The sequence below is a fragment of the Xiphophorus hellerii genome, chromosome 14, assembly GCF_003331165.1.
Source record: "Xiphophorus hellerii strain 12219 chromosome 14, Xiphophorus_hellerii-4.1, whole genome shotgun sequence".
NCBI lineage: Eukaryota > Metazoa > Chordata > Actinopteri > Cyprinodontiformes > Poeciliidae > Xiphophorus > Xiphophorus hellerii.
In genome coordinates, this window is record NC_045685.1 from 7,238,496 (window position 1) to 7,260,849 (window position 22,354).

General features: G+C 39.5%; 1 protein-coding gene and 1 pseudogene across 6 annotated transcripts; one reads left to right on the forward strand and one right to left on the reverse strand.

The window, feature by feature from the left end:
• Window positions 1-9,323: 9,323 nt before the first annotated feature.
• Window positions 9,324-16,300, reverse strand: LOC116732360 (SLAM family member 5-like). Of its 6 annotated transcripts, none has more exons than XM_032582468.1 (8): window positions 15,714-16,300; window positions 12,872-15,633; window positions 12,186-12,488; window positions 11,553-11,834; window positions 10,346-10,541; window positions 10,171-10,238; window positions 10,028-10,078; window positions 9,324-9,954 (listed from the first exon to the last, which is right to left on the reverse strand). In XM_032582468.1, the coding sequence occupies exons 2-8, from the start codon at window positions 12,936-12,938 to the stop codon at window positions 9,932-9,934; spliced, it is 990 nt and encodes a 329-aa protein (XP_032438359.1). In that variant the 5' UTR covers window positions 12,939-15,633; window positions 15,714-16,300; the 3' UTR covers window positions 9,324-9,931. The 6 variants fall into 6 exon arrangements, with proteins under 6 accessions (XP_032438359.1, XP_032438362.1, XP_032438361.1 ...); XM_032582471.1 differs by having other exon boundaries at window positions 10,346-10,361; window positions 10,443-10,541; window positions 12,872-16,300; XM_032582470.1 differs by having other exon boundaries at window positions 10,443-10,541; window positions 12,872-16,300.
• A 5,366-nt stretch (window positions 16,301-21,666) lies between these two features.
• Window positions 21,667-22,222, forward strand: LOC116733182 (histone H1-like; annotated as a pseudogene).
• The last annotated feature ends 132 nt before the right edge of the window (window positions 22,223-22,354 follow it).

Genomic DNA, 22,354 nt, shown 5'->3' on the forward strand with positions numbered 1-22,354 from the left:
TGTTGGTGTCAGTGAGTCAAAGTGAAATTGTAACAAGAGCAACTTTAAAGATTGACATTAAAGCTGACTTCACACCAGCAGTTCAACAAACTCTTTATTGCCAAGAAGAAGAAGAGGTGGAAGTGATAGAAGATATGCGCCAAAGTTCACTAGACCGGGAATCAAACCTGCGACGGCCGCATCGGGGACTATGGCCTCCGTATGTGGGTGGTGCTTAACCTCTGCGCCACCACACACAGCAGGATTTTGTATGGCCTGCAAGCAATGAAGGGAAGACTGATCTAGATCCTTAAATAAAGAATATAAGTTATCCATCTTGATAAAGGCAGGAATTAGTTTGTTTAAAGTCCTTCGGGAAGGAGGCAAACAAATGTAGCTTGATTGAACCACTCAACTGGTGCGCTCATCGAATCCGAGGGAGGAGTCAAACATCACTCTAACACTTTTAGCAGAACACTGAACTGTGCTGAAGGGCCCAGAGAGCCAACAGGATATGTTGAATAGGGTGACTTCTGTTTTGTTAGTTTAAATGCAGAAAACCTGAATGTATGTTATCCAAACAGGCCAATAAGGGCCTCGATGAATAACTTTTAAAGGAAGAGAAAGCTGAAACACAGTGGAATGGGATGTTATGCTCTTGAAGGACAGATCCTAACGCAAAATGTACCATGAGAACAAAAGAGGGGCCAGAATGTGGAACCCCACGTCGAGGGAATACTGGTTTATTTTAACCGAGAGAGCTCTATTTGTCGAACAAGACCTAAGCAGCTGCAAAGCGAGTTCCTTTAATATCTAGATAACATGAGACTAGATAAGAGGATGTTATTATCTGCGGGTCGAAAGCGGCACTCGAGCATACGAGGAGGAAAGCGGCAGATTTCCCCGAATCGGCAAACAAACGAAGGTCAGTCAAAACCCTGAAGAGTGCGGATCTGTTCTGAGGTGGACTACATTTTGCAGGACCTTAGACAGACTCAATAGTTTCAGGATAGGTCAGGTGTTTGCTAGATGTGAACAGTGTAACTTTTTGTTTCTGAGTGGTTGGAAAGCAGGAGAGAAAGTCATCCCAAAGCAAGTTTTGTTTTCATGGCGACAACAAACATAAGAGACTATTAGCTCTCAACCGGTGTGAGCACTGAACTTTAACACATTGTAAAAAAAAAAAAAAAAAAGCTGTTCTGTAGCTAAGAGCTAAGCTAGCTCATCAGTGCAAGCAGCCTAGTGAGCTCTACATGTTTTAGTAAGATACGAAGACCTAATCTAACAGTTTACATCGACAACAGCTCAGGAGCTAGACCACATCCTGCCATCAGTTATTGATGGGGAGATACTGATGTGACAACTGCTCAGTGTGGTAAATAAACTGTGTGTGAGCATGCCACAATTAGGCAGGTTGGTCACAAGAGCAGAGCAGAGGGGAGCCTTTATTTGTCCAACCAAGAAGGTTTCAAGGCCAAAAAGAAAGATAGCGTGCTAACGTTTTCTGCCTTTCACGCACAGGTACATAGCAGGAAGCATCGACTCTGGCTCAGGTGGGCATTTGTGATCCTACGCAGTGCACTCTACCTGAACCTGGAAGTTTAAAAAGTGACACTGGATATGAATGACGTAGGTGTATTGTGAAACAAGCCCCCAGTTTGGGCTTGAGAGGAAGCGATGCTGTCGACCTCTGAGATAAGCCCAAAGGTTTCCGGTTTGAAAAGACATACAGTTAGCTCGAGGGTTGTGCAGTAAGTTAAGTGGCGAGCAGTCCGAACACATCAAACGCTGGGCTGAGCATTTTTTTCCTCATGAGAAAGTTCTCTTGAGTGTGAACCGCTGGTTAAAAAAAGGTTATGCATGTTGGGTGGAACTTTGACCCGAATCCGGCCTCCTGGGTTGATTTTGCAAACAGGGTTTGCTTCCGTCTTCGACCCGGAACAATGAGTTTGGTTTTTAACCTCAGAAAAATGGGTTAAAGTGACCAATTGAACCAGAGAGTCGAATGAAAACAATGAAACTTCATAAGAGTTATTTGTAATTGATATTAAATAGGGATTTTATTGTTTTGAGCTTTTTAAAAATTCTTTGGAAAATAAACATGTAATAAAGAGGCAATGATTTTCTCAAATGCATTTATTTCAAAACGTGCACCATCATTACAAAACGTATCACAAGGTGGAATAATGTGCATGTTTCACATGTCGCTTTCATTCACATATTGCTCATCAAAAGGTCTGACACATCAGTTGTGCAATACTAAATGCAGTATATGCTTAATACAGTTTTCTTCAATACAATATGCAGGAAATTGTTCAAAGTACAAAGTGGAGAAAGTAAAGCAAGCAGTTCATGTGAAATGATAAAGTAAATGTTATTTTAACAGGTAGATTGCCGGATATTGCAGAACATAACAGACCTACCTGATATTCAGATCCATCACTTCTTACCCAGTTTATGTTTCTGTTGATAAGAGACTGGGCCTCTATGTCCACTCACTAACACAGATTGTCTTGGGGTTTTTGGGCTGTTGGTGAAGTTTGGCCCCAGACATCACCGTGCTCCTCCACTGCACTGGACAGGCTTCAGTCTCCGAGTACGACAGCCATGGTCGGCCTCTGGATCATAACTAACAAAAAAACTTAACAGTGAAAAATGGAACGAAGGAATACATTTTTACTACAACTCTTAACAACAAGCCTCAATTACAGAAATGTGGAGTTTCAGAGGGCGGAGTCAGTGAATGAACTCCTTTAGTGTTACAGCCGCTGTAGGAGTTCAGAGTTAAGAAGTTACTGATTCCATTGTAACACCTCTGGATTTGATACGGAAACACTTTAACCCTGGATTTTAACTGCTGATAATATAATAACTGGTAATAATAACACCACAGAGTTACATGTTTTGGTGTTAGTAGACTTTATACAAAAGCAGAGTTAATTTTACTCTAATAGAGTCACATTCTGTTTATGTAACACTTTTGAATTTGCTGTGCAGATCTACTGCCTAATAAGACTTTTATTGGCAAACTCTTGAATTTGGGTAACAAAATCCAAATCCACTTTGTTGAAAAATTGCCAATGTGTAATGGCTTAATGAGAAAGCTAAAGGCTAATGCTATCTCAAGAGAACAAAGTTGTCCTCAAATCTTCAGCGCACACTGACCAATTACCATTTTAATGAAACATTATTGTCCCGAGAGCTGCTTTTATTAATAGCCAGCCTCTAGAAAGCTGGTTATTAGTTCTAGGTTTGGTTGTTTACTTTTTCATCATCTAAAAACTATAATCTTAGATTGGCATTATCCCCCAAATCTATGTTTATCAATGCCAAATGAATCTAACATAAAGTAAAGGGGAAAAAAAGTGAAGTCTTTCAAATCAGATTTGCCCTTTCAATGATCTATTCACACCTATGCCACATTAAAATGATGAAAGCCATTTTATATTGCTAGATGCCAATGTTGTTATTGACGCAATGCACAAGAAGCACTGCTCCAATAAGAGTTTTGTTTCTTCATTACGGTTTACAAAGCTTCACCTAGACGAACTACAGAACTTCTGGGTTTGTGGTGAAGGTGGGTTCAGTTTCACCTTCTGGTGAAATTGAAGAGCAAAGCTGTGATGTTTTCCATCCCACAATGCATTGCGCCTTGTTTGACAAAAGCTAAACATGGTATACCAGTAGAAATACCTGATACCAATTCTCAAGCATGATGTTGACATGGAGCAGTGATGGTTTGGGGTTGATTTTTTTGGGGGATCTTAAGAAGCAACATTTCTATTTTGGCCATATCTTGGTTTAAGAAATAATGCTAAATAGAAAGGTGGTGTACAGTTCCCTGAAGTGACTTTTATTGGAAACAGAAAGCAAATTTCTGCGTATTTGGTATGTGTGAAAATATTTTTAGGCAACTGTGAACACACCTCGTTACTGAAGTGCCATTAATACTTATTATGTCAGAAGTTTATAGTCATGGTTTTGTTGGTGTTACTACTACATAAAGGAGAGAAACCCCCTCCACCCACCCGCAATATTATTGTTATTTACTGACCAAAGTATTTCTTTTACACTTCCAGTTAAGTCGTTCTCACGGTCTTCCTGTTATTGGATTTGGACGGGACCTAGAGTCTCATAAAACAATAGGTAACTGACTTCAAAGCAAGTAGATGAACTCTCCATTACCTTGTTAAAGTTACACAGTGCCAGTTATAGTACAGCTGGACATTCCCTGCGTCCGGAGGACCGTACTGAATAACTTTTAGCTCTGTTGGATTTTGAGTCTTCTTTTCGAAATGGCCTTGCTCAGCCCAACACTTTGAACACCGGAAGGGTCCTTCGCATATAACGAAAGGTCACCGTGCGACTCGTTTCCTCTATTGCGCAGACAGTGGCCCTTGCAAGACTGGATCTGTAAGCAGAACGAACTAACGGGTTAAGCACTTGTATACTTGTTAACCATTGAGGAAGCAAACCCACACACGGATAAAGCCTATATTAGAATACAAGCGAAAGAGTACAAGAATACACCTTAAGCCAGAGGGTTATTCTTATTCTAACAGAACAGGAGGAGTTGATTCAGTCATAGGATTACTAATCTGAGGTGCAGTGCCTCCCCAGATGATCACATAGATGTTATGAGCTCTAAATAACAACGGCGGATTTTACCGTGTTATTCATGGAAACAAAAACACGTCATACTTCCATGGGAAAACTGGCTTATTATCTGGTAAAAACCCTCACTACGTTCTCCCAAGAGCGAAACTAACCTCCAGCTTGTAACCATGGTGATTACAGTTCCTACGTAGACGCTGCGTTTGACACCAAGGTGAGAGTAGTTGGCATGAACCCATTAATAATGACCTCACCTTGGTTCTAACACTGAAGGATGGGGGTGGGAGTGTGTTTAGGGTCTATTAAAATCTCACCCACAATAAAGTTAAAATAAGCAAAACAATGTTGAAGCTTGGTTACCATCTCATCAGGGTGGGCTCAGACCAAATTAACAAACAAAGCAAACCAAAGTGTAACATTTTTTTATCACTAACTGTAGCACAAAAAAAATAAAAATTATAAAGAGGCTGCTCAACCCTTAATCTTGTCAATATTAACCCAATATTAACAAACCGGTTTGATGTGCAGAAAACAAAAACTTAAGAATGTTTGTTTTTTCTCTCAGTTTCTTCAAAAAGAAATTCAATTTAAAAAAATTCAGTTTTTACAAAAAAAAATAAAAAAATTGAAGACAGAGAGAATATCATGCTGCTTCTGGGCTCTGGAATTTCATTTGATTTTAAAACAGCCAGATGTTTGGTTGGGCAGGGAACCAATCAACAGCCAAGAAGTCTTTAGGCCATATTGGAAGAACCACAAAGACCATCAGGTGAACCAAAACATTTTCTTTGAGTGAAATGATCTCAATCAGACTTCACAACAGAAAGCAAACAGCTGGAGTGAAAACCCTGTCCAATCAAACAACTGGACTTTCTGTTGGTTTCCTATGTCAGATAAACAGACCCACCTGACCTAAGGGTTATGTAACTGATTGGAAATATATTTGAAGCTGAATTGATTTATGTTGAGTTGTTACACAGATGACGTACGTGAGGATGGCATAAAAGTAAAGCAGTAGATGTTAAATTTTCAACTATTCCAAAATATCTAAATTAAAATCTTCATGTTTAGCCTACATCAGTTTTACTTTGAGGATGCATTTAAACCCTTAATTTCCCCCTTTTGAATAATCTCCTCTGTTGCCCTGCGACAGACCGGCGACCTGTCCAGGGTTTAACCCGCCTCTCGCCCGAAACGTTTGCTGGAGAAGCACCAGCAGCTCCTGATCCCACTGGGGACCAGGGTGTTAGAAACTGGATGGATGAATAATCTCAAATGCACATGAACATCACAAAACAAACATCAGGATATACAGTACAAGATGATGTCATTTTTCTGTAAAGTACTGAAAGACGTAGGAGACGACAATGTCCGTTCTTGGAAATCAAGGCAGCGAACTGGGATCTGTTCCCAGTTCCCAGAACAGAACCAGTTCCTCTTCTCACCTCTTCTGTTTTGTTGGCATGCACCACGTTTCTGCTTTCAGTTGCAGTTTGATCATATCAAGGAATCAAAAACCATGAGTTTCTGCGTTGTGTGTGTCATATACTCCTTAGTTACGTTTGTTAAAATAAATAGACTTATGACTTGGTGAAGAAGCCAACAGTCATACATTTTTCTATATAAGACCCGACAGGCCTTGGTAACTTCCAACGCTTTCTTTTCATAAAACTGTGATGGGAATATATATACATATATATAAATTTTTTTTTTTTTTTTTGAAGCAACTGCTCCACAAACTAAAATCTCTGAACAGCTCAAGGAGTTTCTCATAACATTTCAAAGCTTACTTTATTTGTTCAGTTCAGTTTAGAGAGAAAACATAAGGGTTATTTGTATCAGTGACAAAAATAAGTTTAAAGAAATGTTTTCGACCTTCAACCTTATTCATTCTGGCGCGTCCAGGTTGCATTCCTACAGTTCTTAATACATTTCAAAAAAAGACACATTTAACCTGCCTTCCACAAACTCTTAACTGCTTTTCCAATTAAACACACGTGAACTTTAGGGTGTGTTTTGAAAACGCAGCGGTTATGCAGGATTCCTCTAGAGGTTTTTGTGGAGTCCCTTCCTGAAGCACCAAAACACATTTACTGGCATTTTGAAAGAAGAAGTGACACAATACCAGTAAAACAATTCCAACCCAGTGAGTCATTAGAAAACCAGAACCAAGAGGGAAGAGAAAGGACATCCAGAAATAAAACGATTATCAAGGAGGCTAATTCACGTTAGCATTGCAGAAATATCTCATTTCTTTAGTGAAATGACACTCGCATGTCCTAACTAGATGTAGAAACGTTAGACGTGAATAGCAAAAAAAAAAAAAAAGAGAGCCGTGCTACGGTCGGGCTAAAAGGCCGAGAACACGTCGCTTAAAGGAACAAATTCTCATGAGTCATGTCCAGTAAATGTCTTATCTATTCAATTTAAACATCATCTTAGCTCATGCAGATGTTGCGCAGCTCACTCAGATCAGATAACTCTTCTGGTAGACGAATGCAACCCAGCAGCCATTTGCATTTACTAGCTGTGCTCCCCGCCGGACCAGAACTCTCACAGCTCGCAGAAATACATTTGAAATGCCCAGGTGGGTTGTTGATGTGTGTGCATGGAGGTAGAAGAGCACAAGATGTGTGAGTTTCACTCTGAATGTTGAGCACTGCAGTCGGACTGAAATATCACCCCACGTAAGCTCTAACGTATCACCCCCCCTGCAGACCCCCAGACAGTGTAACTGGAAGAAAACCCACAGGGCTCCATCATGTGGTCAGAAGTGTAGCTCTGACTTCGGCAGAACGCCGAGCGCTCTGAATACCACCGGTTTCGTTCAAGTGCCTCCCACTTCCCCAAAGCTTTGCAAAAAATAAAAAAGGTAAAAGCTGCAGAAGAGATGACGCCCACACATCTGTGTAGAGCTTAGCTGGACTGAAGACAGAAGGCACTTCGCCCTGGCAACTTTCAAGTTTTATGAGAAAGAAGCTTCCTTGTTCTTTCTCAGTAACGCATTTCGGGAAAAAAAACCCAATGAGACGGCTAAGACTGCGTAAAACGTTTTGTTCGTGGACACAAATATCACAGGATTAAAAAATAATAATAACTAAAGAAGACATATTGTGAAACAATACCAATATGAATCAGTAAAAAATGCTAAATGTATTAAAATCCTGGTAACAAAGTCAACAATAAGAAAAGAAGAAAAAGTTGATCCAGTTTTCTTTTTTTGTTGTTGTTTTTTGCATCTCCAATCGTGGTTATTCTGGGTTGAGTAGAGGTCATTTAATGATATTTAGTGAGAATCAAGTGGCTAAAATCAGACTCAGAACCACAATGAAACATATATGAGGTGGCAAATGGTAAGAGAGAATAATATACAATTGATATTAAGTAACATCTCCCATAAATCTATCTGACATAAGAGAAAACATACAGTATGTACAAACGTTAAGACTGTTTAACATAATGAAAATAAAGTGTGGCAGAGAGAGAGAGAGAGACGGTGATCAGAGGAAATGTGAAGAAGAAAAAAAACCCCAGAAGGCCCCTGGTCAGCACAGGCGAGCGTTTTGCACTTCCTCTTGTAGAGAAGTGTCGATGTGATTGATGGCAATGTGCTAAAACCGCAGTGAGAGAGTCGAAGCCGTTGAACTGTACGGCTGTCTGTCAGCTGCACTTTAGAGCATAAATAAAAGCCACCAGTTTTTAGCTTTCAGTAGTTCTGACGCTCTTCTGGTTTAATGATCAGAGAACAAGCTTAGACATTAATAATGAAGATTTGGGGAAAAGATTCTGTTTGTACTTGAAAATGGTTTCACATCGTTAGGATCATCCTGCACAATGCTCCATCTGGACACCAGCTGATGGGTTGATGGTTCCAGGACAGGGAAGCAACAGTGACACCTGCTGCCTATCTCTTGGTACTACTGACTTATAATAGTAATATTTGTAATAATTACAATAGTAGCAAAACATTACAGTTGTATGATGAACTAGAAAGTTGAATGAATTGTTACAATGAAATAGTTGAGTTTCTATTTCCTACCAGATCCAAAGTTTTCATTCTAATTCTTATTATAATATTATTGTTTGTCACTCAGTAGTTCTGTGTGAACTCACTGATCCATGTTCCCTTTTCATGCACTGTTAATACCATTTCATTTTCAGAATGAACTTTCACTTTGTAAACAACCCAATTTCTACTCATGTACTTTAACAGGTGATAAACGCCCAAGTTACAAAACAAACGCAGCATAAATCTCCACTGTACCTTCACTTGGTTGCTTTTCTTTTCCCACCAAGTGTGTCAGGCGCCGGTCATCTTCGCCTTTTCATAAATTTGCAGTTTTGGTTCCTTTGAGTAAGAAAGTGAAAAGTCTGCCATTGTTTTTCAGCTACTTCAGCATGTTTTTGTAAGGAGTGGTTCAGCTTCACAAAACCAAAAAAATCCAAAAGGACAGAAAGCGAAACTCAATGACTTCAGGATCCGGACACAATCTGAGCATTTCTGAGATTGCATACCTGAAATATTAAGTCAAGATTTTTAAAATGTTTTTAAGGTTTCTTTTTTTTTTTTTTTGTCTTTGTCCAATGTTAGAATGTAATTATTCGTTGTAAATTTCCCCTTGTAAATTCAGATGCATTTTTAGATTTTTGCTAATGTTTTTATTTTTTTTTCTCAGTCATTAGCAAAACAGAAGAAAAAAAAAACAACAGAAGAACCTTTAAACCAGAGGTGAAGAAAATAGTCATTTATTTCATATTAATGTGCCAACAAGCATTTAATGCAGCAATATACAAATCCTATTCATCATAAAACCCGAGACAGATATTAAATATGCAAATTGTCTAAACGGTCTGTTCTTCTTCTCATTTCAAAAACACAAAACAGCAACGTGTGACTAAATGCAACAAGCAGGCAAAATACTAAGAATGACTCAGAATTATGCGAGATACTGCTGTTTACATTTACAGTTCAGTTCAGTTTTTTATATTTCACCATCAATTCGATCCAATCCTACTTTCTGTTTGTTCCTCGTTATCAAGTCAAGTTTGGTTTACTATTCAAATTTGTTCAAATGTTTTACGTCTAAGGAAACCCAGCAGATTGCGGGCCGTCGTTGCACTGTGTCGTTTCATTTCCCCTCATTCCAAGCTCATGTATGCAGCGACAGTGGAGAGGAAAAAAAAAACAAAAAACCCTGAACCAGAACCTGGATCAGTGTGAGAAACCGTCCTCCACAGCCGGCTGTGGTTTTGAGAAGACAGCAGAGGCACAAAAATAAAACTTTTCTAAAACTTGTCCACTCGTTCTCAATCGATTGTCCTGGTCGTTGATGGGAACTTATAGAGGTGAGATGTTTTCATCTGAAGAAACAAACAAACAGCATCTTTCCTCGTCCCTGACAAACAACGTTTTGAGTGTATCAGCAGTTCGTACCGTCTTGTGCATCTGCAGCGCCTCCTGAGTTTTCATACACCAAAGCATCACCTGGTGGTAATTAAAGCGAATTGCTGCATGAAAGTCTGACGGCACGTGGGTTTTAATTTTCTTCTAATTTGATCACAAAATAGAAAACTGACCCGGAGGAGGTGAGAGGTTGAGATCCTGCTGACTCGGGTCCCGGTCGACTGCTGCCGCCTGTTCAAACCTGGAATGAATAAACAAATAGTTACATTTTATCTGGTGAAGGAATCGTGTTTGACTTGGAAAAGTTGCAAGACTTTAATACGAAAAAAGAGAAAGAGTCCTACACACCTGGAACAAAACGCTTCTGTGGAAACAACAAACAAACCAAATGGGTTCATCAGATCAACTGTTGGTGAAAGACGAGGCTTCAAATAGCATATCTTACCCTTCAACTTTTGGTCGTAAAGCAGCCAGACCAGCACTAGGATAACAAGAAGCCCGACAACCAACCTAAACCAAAACATGACGGGAGAAAAACCACATCCTGCAACAATATGGAGGCAGACAGAAGAGCCGTCAGGGGACAGGACCAACCTGTGGCTCTGTAAACAAAATACTAAAACCATATTTATTTTTGTGCACTATTAAAAACGTTTTAAATATATTTTCGATGGCGGTTAATGGCTGCCTACAAGCACCCTCTCATGATTGCTTTGCTAAAACCCAGTTTTAAAATCGGTACATTTAAACTTTAGCGTGTGATTAAAATACTTGTCTTCGTTTGGGACATTGATAACTCTGAAGGCTTATTTCCATTTCCTGTAACATGCGTCCCAGGAAATCAGGATATCGAAACCACCACGGTGCGTTCACAAGGATGATTGACAGCACTAAGACCCTCCTCCTGGCTCTGATTGGTTGTCTCTGGTTGGGATCGGTGCATTTCTTCAGACGTCAATAGCAGCTCAGGGAGCAGGTGAAAGAGATTGATATTTTCCCTGATCATCTGTCTCATAAACTGTCTCAGCAAAAATGACTAAGAGTGGGAGATTTTCAGAAGATGGAAAAATAAACTGCACAATCGACAGGTTTTGAAATCTCTCTCTTTTTCATCTTTGACCCCAATATGTCTGAAAACCTTTTCTGTATGCATCTTCATTGTTGTACTGCTGCATAAGCGAAGATGGGTGTCCTTACTTCAGATGAGTGCAGAGTGTCACATTGTTGTTACAAGTCGGGTCAGAAGAAGCATAAAAATCTCCCATAAATGGGAAAGTATTTATCAAACTCAATACCTTCATCTGGAATCACATGTTCACATTTAACCCAACATGTTTCGCAGCCTTTATGTAAACTGTCTCTTGTTATGATTAAAGAAACTGTGACAACATCCCCTTTTCTCATAACTTAATAGCCTGCTAACTTCGTTCTTTATTTGGAATCGTGTCTAACAATTCATATTTCATTCTTGATTAAACTGGTCTATATTTTCTTTACAAATGTGAACTTGATGCACAAACAGGTCAAACAGAAGAATCCATATTTCTGAACATACCTTCATTAGAACCGGGTCCTGTGGTGTTGCTACATCTCAGTGTTTTGAATGCTAACTTCTCACTGATAACATTGGAGGCTTTGCAGGTGAATGTGGTTTCGCCATCTTGTGGTCTAATGCTGTATTGCAGTGTGGAGCCGTTTCTGGTTTGGGTTCCCACAGTCCAGCTGTAGGTGACGTCACTGTGAGGATTTGCTTTGCACTCCAGAAAAACTGTACAAAATCCATCTGATCCAGCCTCAGTGACGTTGGAAAACACAATGGAATTTGTAGATATTGGTTCTAATGTAAGAACAGAGGAAGAAGGAGAATAGCTTATTAATAATGGCAATATATCTATAGTTAATGTATTTATAGTGTGTGTGTATGTGTAAGATATTCCTTCTACTTCTTCTGTTGTGTTTATCGCTATTTTCTTTAAGGTCACAGAAAACTCAAACCAAAGGTTAATAATTGAGCTCTTTTGGCCGAATTTTGCCACATTAAATGGCTTTTATATGTAAGATGCTTTAGGACTGGACAGACCGGGGCTGTTATTGAATTCAGGTAGTTTATGAAAAGTTGTAAATGGATTTATAAGGATTCAGTTTTTCACATTTCTTTGAAAGGTTGTGAACAAAACCAGCATCTTACCATGAACTTGCAGAATGATGAAGACTGAAACTTGTTTATCGTTGACCTCTGCGATCAAATTGAATTCACCAGAATCTTGAAGAGTCAGGTCTCTTATTGTTAAACTAAGGGTTGTGTTATTGAACTCCACTCTGCCCTTAAATGGATTGTTTGGAGTAAGACCTGAACCTTTGATTGCTACATTTAAGTTTCCATATTTCCATCTTGCCCTTTTGACCCCTTCAGCTGGTAAATTTGATGAAAGCACCACAGAGTCTCCAACTCCTTTATGAATGACTTGTTTTCCTTCTGAAGTCTCCACATCTGAAACACATTATAAACAACATCATGATTCATTATAAAGAATCATTCTTCATTTTTCTTTTAATAAATCTCTAGCTGGACTAAGAACTAACTAAAAAGCACATGCAGAAATACGATCCTCTAGTTCCCATCAGCAAAACTTTGTTTAGTAAGAACATTTGTCGTAGATATTAGTGCAGATCACAGCTGATGTTTCTGATCTCATTTCTGCTATGAGACTCTTACAGACGCTCAGGTAGAAAAATAGATGTATACGAACTTTTTACTTTCAAATTTCTTTAGTTGCCATCTTGCGTGTTAATGACATTTGCTTGAAATACTTCACTCACCGCCGAGCCAGATAAAATGTATTATCATTTGATGTAAGCAGATGTCAAACATACCATGACGGCCTAGTCCAAGAAGAACAAGGAGCAACGTAGACTGAAGGCCTCTGGGAGAAAACAACATCTTTATTCTCTGGATGAGGCAAAGGGAAGTGTTAATGATACAACTAGGTCACAAAAATGTTTCTGATCTAGCAGATATACTTCCTAAAATAAAAAGAAGAAGAGCGTCACACCCTGCAACAACATGCAGCTAATATAAACTCCTAGACGTGAGAACAGTTTCAAACGTAAAAATATTCTAAGGTTTTTCAAGCATTGTTTCGCCAGAGTCAAAAACTCATTAAACATTGACGTTTTGTGTCACTCTTTCCAAACAATCCCAGAATTAGACACTTTACCTGTAAATGAAGACAATATCAGTGATGTATAAACCTTTCATCACAGGTATCAGCTCAGTAATTATTGTTTTTTTTTAGCTCAAGACGACTTTTCAAAACTTTAAGAAACTCAGCCGCTGCAACCGATTTAACAAAGCTTTCAATTTTCCCTCAGATGTTCGAAATTTCCGGTTTCAAGTAAGAGAAACTAGCAAAAGAGTCAAACCCACCAACTTTGACCTCAAAGTCACAAATCATTTTTTATGCTTGGAAATGTAACGATAGCCACAGCCAACATGTGAGCTGTGAAACTCCAACATAAATTAAACTGTTTCTAGTTTAACGAATGACAGGACTTTTAATTTGACATTCAACTAGTAGAGATGACATTGACATTGTCTTTTGTAATTTGTAATCCTATGGTAGTGATTGATTTTCCTACTTTGTTTCTGTTGTCTGGCCCTGCGCTGAGCTGAAACTACTAACACCTCTCCCTGTACTGTTTCAGTGTGTTTCTTTGCCTGCTCACATGTCAGTAACCAGGTTAACCAAGAGCTGTGACCTTGATACTGGTCACAGCTCTTGACCAATATCAAGAGCTGTGACATCCGCTGATGTTTGCATATCAGCAGAGTCGACCACAACTGCGGCCTGCCTATGGTCTCGTATGCACACCCATAATAGAAAGTGACAAACCATAATGGAGACTCTCACCCAAATGCACATTAAATGTTTGGAGTGAGTCTTGCCCGTGGATAAGATCCCACATTGTCAGAAAACAGCAGGTCCTTGATGTTCGAGACTATCTGTTATTTTCCCAACCAAGAACTTATCAGGATCAAAGTTGTCCCCATTAACGTCAAACACAGAACCCCTTTTCTTAACAAAAGGCAAATGGCTAGACCATCTGTGTTGAGCTCCACAGAATTTTGGTGTATTACATTCAAAATCTTCACACCTACAGTTCAAACAAGCGTCTTTTCTAACAGCGACTCTCTGTTGTGACAAGATCTGATGACCAGAACCTGTAAAACGCAGCCGGATTCAACTGTTGGCTAGAACAGACTTGACAGACTGTGTCTCCGTATTTTTGTTCTCAACTTGCAAGGTTTTGATCCGTTTCTTACTTCCTCTCATCCAGACTCTTGTTAAAGTAAAATTTTCCAGGACAGAGCCCGCCTGTGATCTGCTCTAAATAAGCTCCCTCCAGCCACAGACAAACGGTGAGATTATTGATAACGGTTTTGTGTGTAGATGATCAAGTTTAACTCCTGGTTATGACCTTGTTTCTGGGATCTGGGTATCATTTGTCTTGCCCCACACCTTGAACTCTATATTTATCTCTGGTTTAACTATCTGCTTCCTGATCACTCAGAGTAACACAGTCAGTTAGATAGTGTTCTCTCTTAATCTCGTATTCATCAAACAACATTGAGGAACTAAGTCCATCTGTCAATTACTTTAGCTTCAAACACTAAACTTATTAAGTATGCCTCATTTATTGCAGTTCAGCACCTTTCTGTATATTTTGTTGCAGCATAACATATATGTTGTTCTTTCATCACCACAGACCAGAAGATGAGACTTTTACAATAAGACTACATATTACTATAAACAAATAGTAAAGACAAACATACCATGAACGAAGACCTCAAGAACCTCAAGACCAGCTCAGCCAGACGAGGCACGAATTACCGATTTCTACAAGAGAATAACATTCTTACTTCCTTATACTTACGTTGGCTGAACTGAGAGTGTGATATGTTAGAGAGGCCACTGCGAATGAGTCAAATCAAGGAAGTGGCTAGGGTTGGTGTTGCTTTAAACAGATCTAAATTCTCAAGTTTTTCTGCTTACATCATTGTAAGCAACAAAGATTGCATGTATTTATAGCCAAAACACCAACATACAGAGAAACTGAAGTACGTGAACTGTCTTAAGTTGTAACCAACAGCAAGGTACCTCAAATATTGGTGCCCTTTTGTAAGTTTTAGTTTGTTCCTTTGAAAATAAAGTGAAACAATTTTTCTACTACAATTTAAACATCCATGAGATTATCTGCCACATTTATCCTTGTAGGTTAGTTAGCAGGGCTGGTAACGGGGCTGGTCCTTTTCTACAGCGGTAGAGGTCATACTGTGGTTATGGATACTTTGCAGGGGTCTTTGAAGTGGTCTGGGTTCGGACAGGAAGTTTGTAGAGTGTAGATGGTAGAGGCTGCGGTGGAGGGCAGACAGGCAAGTTCAGGTGAGGAGAGTGAGGAGCGCCCCGACTGCCAGCTGAGACTCCAGGAACTGTCTGTGGTTCTTCTGTGGAGGTGAAAAGGGACTCGGGCAGCCGGTGGGTAACTATCTACGGCGTCACGAGGGGAGGAAGGATCCAAAAGCCAGGAACTCAGGCTAATCAGTAGATTAGTTCAGAGGACTCATGAGGAAACACCTGAAGGAGAGTCGACAGGAAAATATTACAAGAGGTAATATCAGGAAATCAGAACGTAAGCTCAGGGGGGCGCAGAGTACCATTACTGGCAAACACTCAGCCTGCTCCTCTTATACTCCAAGATGACGATGAGACTGATCACAGGTGAGCCGTCAGCAGGCACGTCCTCCAGGTAGTGCAGCCTCTGGCACCATCTGGTGGATGAAGCAGAAAATACCCCCCAAAGAGCCAAACACCCTGGTTCCCAACAGGTATAGCAACTGTTAATCCCAGAATGCATTGCATTAACCCCATTTTACTTCCAGGAGAAACTGAAAGTGCAGTTAGCCTGCCTATGTGTGGCCACGCAGGTATGGCTTTAACAGGGACAGGGAAGCTGGACAGAACTGATGGGAAGGTAAATTAAGCCACATACAGGACAGTCCTGAATGAAAACCTTCTTCTAAATGTTTCAAAGAGTTCAACAGAAGCTCATCTAACAAAGGAACAATGACCAGTACCAAACCAGAGCTCCAATGGATGGCTTAGGTCCAAAGTGTGACCCCTGGAAACATAAATTTGTCCCACCAGCACGAGTAGTTGATGAATAAATATAAAACTACACACATACAAGAACATTTTCACAACACTGGTATAAATTTAAATAACAGTGTAAAGAAGACTATTAAAAACGACCAAACCTCTTTTCCACCTCGTTCTTCTTAAATAAGCCAGAGGCTATTATATTTTAGATTTTAACTTATTTATTTTAAGAGTACCATTCACAACATCAGAATCTATTATTTGAACTTCAGCACCAGCAAGTATTTGTTTATATCTGTTTTCTTAATCTGCAATGGACTGGCGATCTGTCCAGGGTCAGCAGCCCTCATGACCCACTATAGGGATAATTCATGATAATTAATTAATGGATAAATGTAATGTACATTTGTCTCCAAAATATTGCTTTGATTCATGTTTTATGACTTTTGTTTGAGATAGATAGGGTGTAAGGATAGATAAATACATCTCCATAATGATTCCTTATTGTTGCTTATTTTAGATTGTTTGTTACTAATATGATTTCAAATAAAGATTTAATAAAGATTTAAAAATAAAAAAGGGACATACCACGTTTTGTAGCCATTTCTTTACTGTTTAATTTGTATTTTTAATGTTGAAAGTGTTCTTGGTGTTTTGAAAGGCGTTGTCAAATAAAATACATTATTATTCTAATTATTATAACACGGTTGGTACAGGAAATAGTGTCACTAGCGCCCCCTTCATTTCCGGAATGAAATAGTCATAAGGTATGAGACTGACAGTGGTCCGTCCCGCCCCTTTCTGTTTGCTGCAGTGAGGTGAACTTGGAATTTTTAGCAACATAAAATAAAGTTTCACAATGTTCACCAAAAACTAACTTGTGTTGGGGACTGTTAAAGTCTCCCAAGCTATTTAAATTCCTGTCAAAACTTTGTAGATGTATTTTTTTTCATGCATTTATAATCAATAAATGAAGGACTGTATTAGTGGATTTTATTATATATTTTTTTCTTATTATTTGGTGGAAGCTTTACATAAGCCCATTGGGCGTTGGCATCTTCCTGCATTGTTTTTTTCTTTTTTCTTCATAAAATTAAAAACTAAAAACTGCAGCTTTCCCATTCATTTCCAATCCACCAGCAACTTCTGTCTAGAGTCCATGGAATAGCCGTTCAAAATACCAATAAAACAAATTACATGATTTATGACAAACTAGAACTGGAACTTTTATGTCTTTTTCTCTGACCGTTCCCCGCCGTGTTCCTTGGGATTCATGAAGATCTTTGGTCTCTCCATTCTCTGAAAATCCTCTGATTCAGTTATGAAACAAATGGATTGATGCTGACATTACAGACAATACAACTATTTCCATAAAAAATGGCCTCAATTTGTTTCAACTAGATGTGATTATTTGGTGTCAGAACCAAGGGACCAGGATCACCTGAAACTAAAAAAGTAAGAGCAAAAAAAATAACCATGAACTAAAATGTATTTATTCTACAGAAAGAATAAATCAGTCACACTAACACTGTATAACTGAGGAGGCTGGTTGGTCAGTGTGGTAGATTTCTCAAACACTGGCATCATCATCATTCCATAGATGAAGGAAAACTCTGTGATGTCACAACTAGTCATGCTTGTGATGTCATCAGCACTGTATGTATGTAACAAACTGCTACCTTCTTGTCATTGCTTCCTGCACTACTGACGAATTCAGACGTACGCAAAGCGCTTTTTGAAATGGAGACAGAGAGAATGTTTGAATTGACCCAAAAGCTGGCCTCCACCCAGAAAGAACTGGAGGAAACAAAAAATGAGCTGCAGACGCAGAAAACTATTAAGGGGATTTTTATGAAGATGCACAGAGACTTAAAGACCGAACTAGAGGCAGTAAAGAAGTTTAACAGTCCAGAAGCTGTAAACGCTTCAGACAAGATGCAGCTGACCAACGATGATGACAAAGAGAAACGTCTGCAGAGAGAGTTAGATCAGATGAAAACTTCTTACCAACAACTGAAATGCACGTATGAAGCTGATGTTTCTGCCTTAAGACAAGAAATCAAAGATTGCCAGCTAGAAATGACGCGTATGAAAAAAGCTCATCTAGAAAAAGCAAAGAACGACCTGGTAATTATAGACACACTGAGAGCAGAAAAGGAAGATATGGACCAGAGAAGGAGAGAAGAATTGTCTGTCCTGCAACAAGAATCCAATCAGACAACAAGACAACTAAAAAATATTCTGGATCTGGCTAAAATTTCATTCGAAGGACTTAAAGCCAGACATGAAGAAGAAGTTTCTGGCCTGATGCAGCAGGCAGACATCTTGAAGCAGGACGGAGCTAAAGAGAGAGAAGCTTCCTCTCTAAAAATCAATAAGCTTGAAGATGAGAAAGAAAACCTGATAAAAGAGCTGACTGACTTCAAGAAACTGCACTCTGGCTGTAAATCAGATCTTCAAGACAGAAATGAAAAAGACGCAAACAACATTTCTGACTCTGAAGCCAAAAATCAGGAACATCACTTGGAGGAAACCAAGTCAGAGGACAGTGATGTTCCTGATACATCTAACAAGCAGATAAATGATTTGGTGGTAGAGAGAGATCCTGAGGCCACAGAAATTAGAGACAGCTGTGTGGCAAATCGGTCAGAGGAACCAGTGGAGGCAGCCGGAAAAAAAACATCCGTGTGGAAAAGGGTACAAGACAGTTTTAGGCTGAAAAAATCACAGGAGAAGAAAACCAAGAAAAAATCTTAATAGAGCAACAAGGAGAAAATGTCTAGTGAATTTCTGAACCGTTTGCAAAACCCCAAAATAAATCTCTTATTTTAGACCAGAAAAAAAAAAATGGCCGTGGGTTTTCTCCGGGTGCTCCGGTTTCCCCCAGATTTCTAAAAACCATGTAAATTTTGATGATTGCCCAATGTAACGTGTCCTCAAGAAAGGTCGTATTAATTTCTATCAAATTTAATTTGCAAACGGTTCAGATTGGAGAAACATTTGTGGAGAGAAAAGAAAACCTCTAAAACAAGCAACTAGTTAAAAGAGTCCAGGTCAGAACCATTTTCAAAACCCCAAATTACATCTCATATTTTAGACAAAAAAAAAGGTCACCACGGTGGTGCAGTGGTTAACACGACATCTTCACAGAAAAGAGGCCTTTGTTCTCAACCAGGCGCCTCTTTCTGTGGGAGTTTGTCTGTTCTCCCCGTGTTAGTGGAGGGTTTTCTCCGGGTGCTCCGGTTCCCCCCAGGATTTCAAAAATGATGTAAATTGGGGTGATTGACTATAATGAACATTGTCCTCAAGAAAGGTAGTATTAATTTCTAGAAAACTGAATTTGCAAACGGTTCAGATTAGAGAAACATAATGTCAGGTGAGAGTTGCTCTCCACAAGTTGCTCTCCACACGTTGCTCTCCACAGGTTGCTCTCCACACGTTGCACTCCACAGGTTGCACTCCACACGTTGCTCTCCACAGGTTGCTCTCCACACGTTGCTCTCCACAGGTTGCTCTCCACAGGTTGCTCTCCACAGGTTGCTCTCCACACGTTGCTCTCCACAGGTTGCTCTCCACACGTTGCTCTCCACACGTTGCTCTCCACAGGTTGCTCTCCACACGTTGCTCTCCACACGTTGCTCTCCACAGGTTGCTCTCCACACGTTGCACTCCACAGGTTGCTCTCCACAGATTGCCCTTTGTCACCAGTGATAGATGCAGTCAAGGTTTTGATGGGATCCGTTTTAGTTGCCTTAGCAGAAAAGATGTTGCAGTTTTTTTTCCAAATAATCATGTAAGTTGACTAATGTTGTTGTATCCACAAAATGTTGGCTAGATGATGACTAGTTAATTCATACCAATATAGCATGAAATGCCTGTTAACATGAATATTAATGTTGCTGTTAACCCATGTAATATTCCTTGATAGATAGTTGTTGCCAGGAATAAACCCAGTTCTCTTTATTTTCTTTGCAAAAGTTGTTCTCACTGTTGCTTTTGATATATTTCAAAGAAATGTTTATTGTCACAACAGAAGGAGCAAAGAGTCAGAGAGGAGACAACAGACCAGAGGTCAGCAGCAGGACCATGATGTAGGATCTTCTGTTACCTGAGAATAATTTGCTCAAGACGAGCAAATTATTACTTATTAATAATTTGTTTATTATTAAGATAAGTAATAAGCAAATTATTACTTATTAATAATTTGTTTATTACTAAGATAAGTAAAAGCAAATTATTACTTATCATACAGATAAGTAATAATTTGCTTATGCCCTAATTTCCACCCATACAAACACAAAACCAACACAATGCTTATGACCCACACAAATACAGGCTACAAGCACACAAATGTAGACACGTTGTGTGTCTGACCCACACAAAGACAAACACACACAATGTTACACAGCCACACACACAAACATATATTCCTACATAGCCTATTTCTTACAAATTGCACTAAGTTATAAAAATAGTCAAAATAAACTTTACCTAGTAGATATGAACTCTCCTCTTGCCGGTTCTCAGGCTCAGATTCTGTCTGTGACACCCAGAGGAGGTGAAATGATCTGTTACACAAAGAATTTGTGTAACAGACTTTTAAACTTTTTAGCTTCACTAAATTTTTAGCTTCACATTTAGATATGGAAAAAGTTTGAGTCACAAAAAAACCCCAAGCAGTTTTGAATCTGAACTCAGATCCAGAACCGCACAGCATTCTGGGAGATGTAGGCAGAGGCATGACTTTAGCAGTTCTTCCTCGCTCTCTCTTTGGTTACCTAGCAACTCAGTCATTCTTTGGTTACCTAGCAACGACCTTTTGCGTAACTTGCGCAGCAGCAGTTTCAGGTTTGGCCACTGTGCCTCATAACTGGAAAACAAATTTAAAAAAACAAACATGTGGAGTTAAAACTGGATAAAATAGGACATTTCACGCCACCAGTTTGGTTGTATTTTGGATAATTAAAACAAAAGACTAATAAATAATTATCAACATTAACAATTCTTGACAGACTGATGTGAAATACTTTTACTGCTATGAGTTTTTCAGCTTTATTGTCCAGCTTACATTCAATAGAGATCTAAAAAACTGGTTTCCTTCCCTTGTGAAGTGACGTTTACATATGTAGCCTGAGAATCACTGAGCCTCACAGGACACAATAACTGGGGTCCTTAATGTGCAGAATATTTTATTTCCAGTTGAGACAGATTAAACAAAGCTGTCTTATTTCCTTACTTTTGTTCAGAAATCAGAACATATGCGTACCAAACATTAGGTAGCTACTGCTGAAATGTGGCAATCTCTAAAATAACAGAGTAAAAGCACAAAAAGGAAAATACAACGTATAAATAGCAAGAAAAGAAATACAGCAGTTTCCTCTGGCTGCACAAACTAAATACAGAGAGCTGCATGACACCACACTGATTTAGAGCACGTGATTGTGATAGGACTTATTTTATTAACACTTACATTAAACAGTAACGTCTCAGTTCACTCTTAATACTGGAGCCATGATGATCAGACATCTTATCATCACGTGCAGGAAATGGCCGCCCTGCACCGCTATGATGGTACATTTCTGACATCATCCTAAACATTTTGGTGAGAGTATATTGAAACATTTTGGACCAGTCAGCTGTAAGTCTCATGTTTATGAAACATGACTGGTATTATAATCAAATATATGAACTTTGTAAAACAAGAAGAAGTCCGCTCCCCGGGCCAAGCAGGACGGACCCAGCCTCCCGAAACTCACCGTGGCCTAGTCCAAGGAGCGCAAGGGGATGTCCCTGGCGGCCCTCAGGAAGGTGCTGGCCGGGAAAGGAGTGGACGTGAGCAAGGCCAACAAGCGCATCAACACCACCGTCACCAAGCTGGTCGCCAAAGGGACCCTGAGCCAGACTAAGGGCACGGGGGCCTCCGGCTCCTTCAAGCTCGCCAAGGAGCCCAAAGCCGCTAAACCGGCCAAGAAGGTGGTGAAGAAGAAGGCTCCTGTCAAGGCCAAGAAGTAAACAGCTGCTTCAACCTGCACTCAGAGCACAAAAGGCTCTTTTTAGAGCCTCCATTTATTCTCTGTAGAGCAAATCCTGTCCTTACAGTAAATTGAATTAAATCTGCCAACAGATTGAAATGACTTTTCTCTCAGCATTACACCTGCTGCTGCTGCTATCTATAACCAAGCCACATGTTGAGATTGCA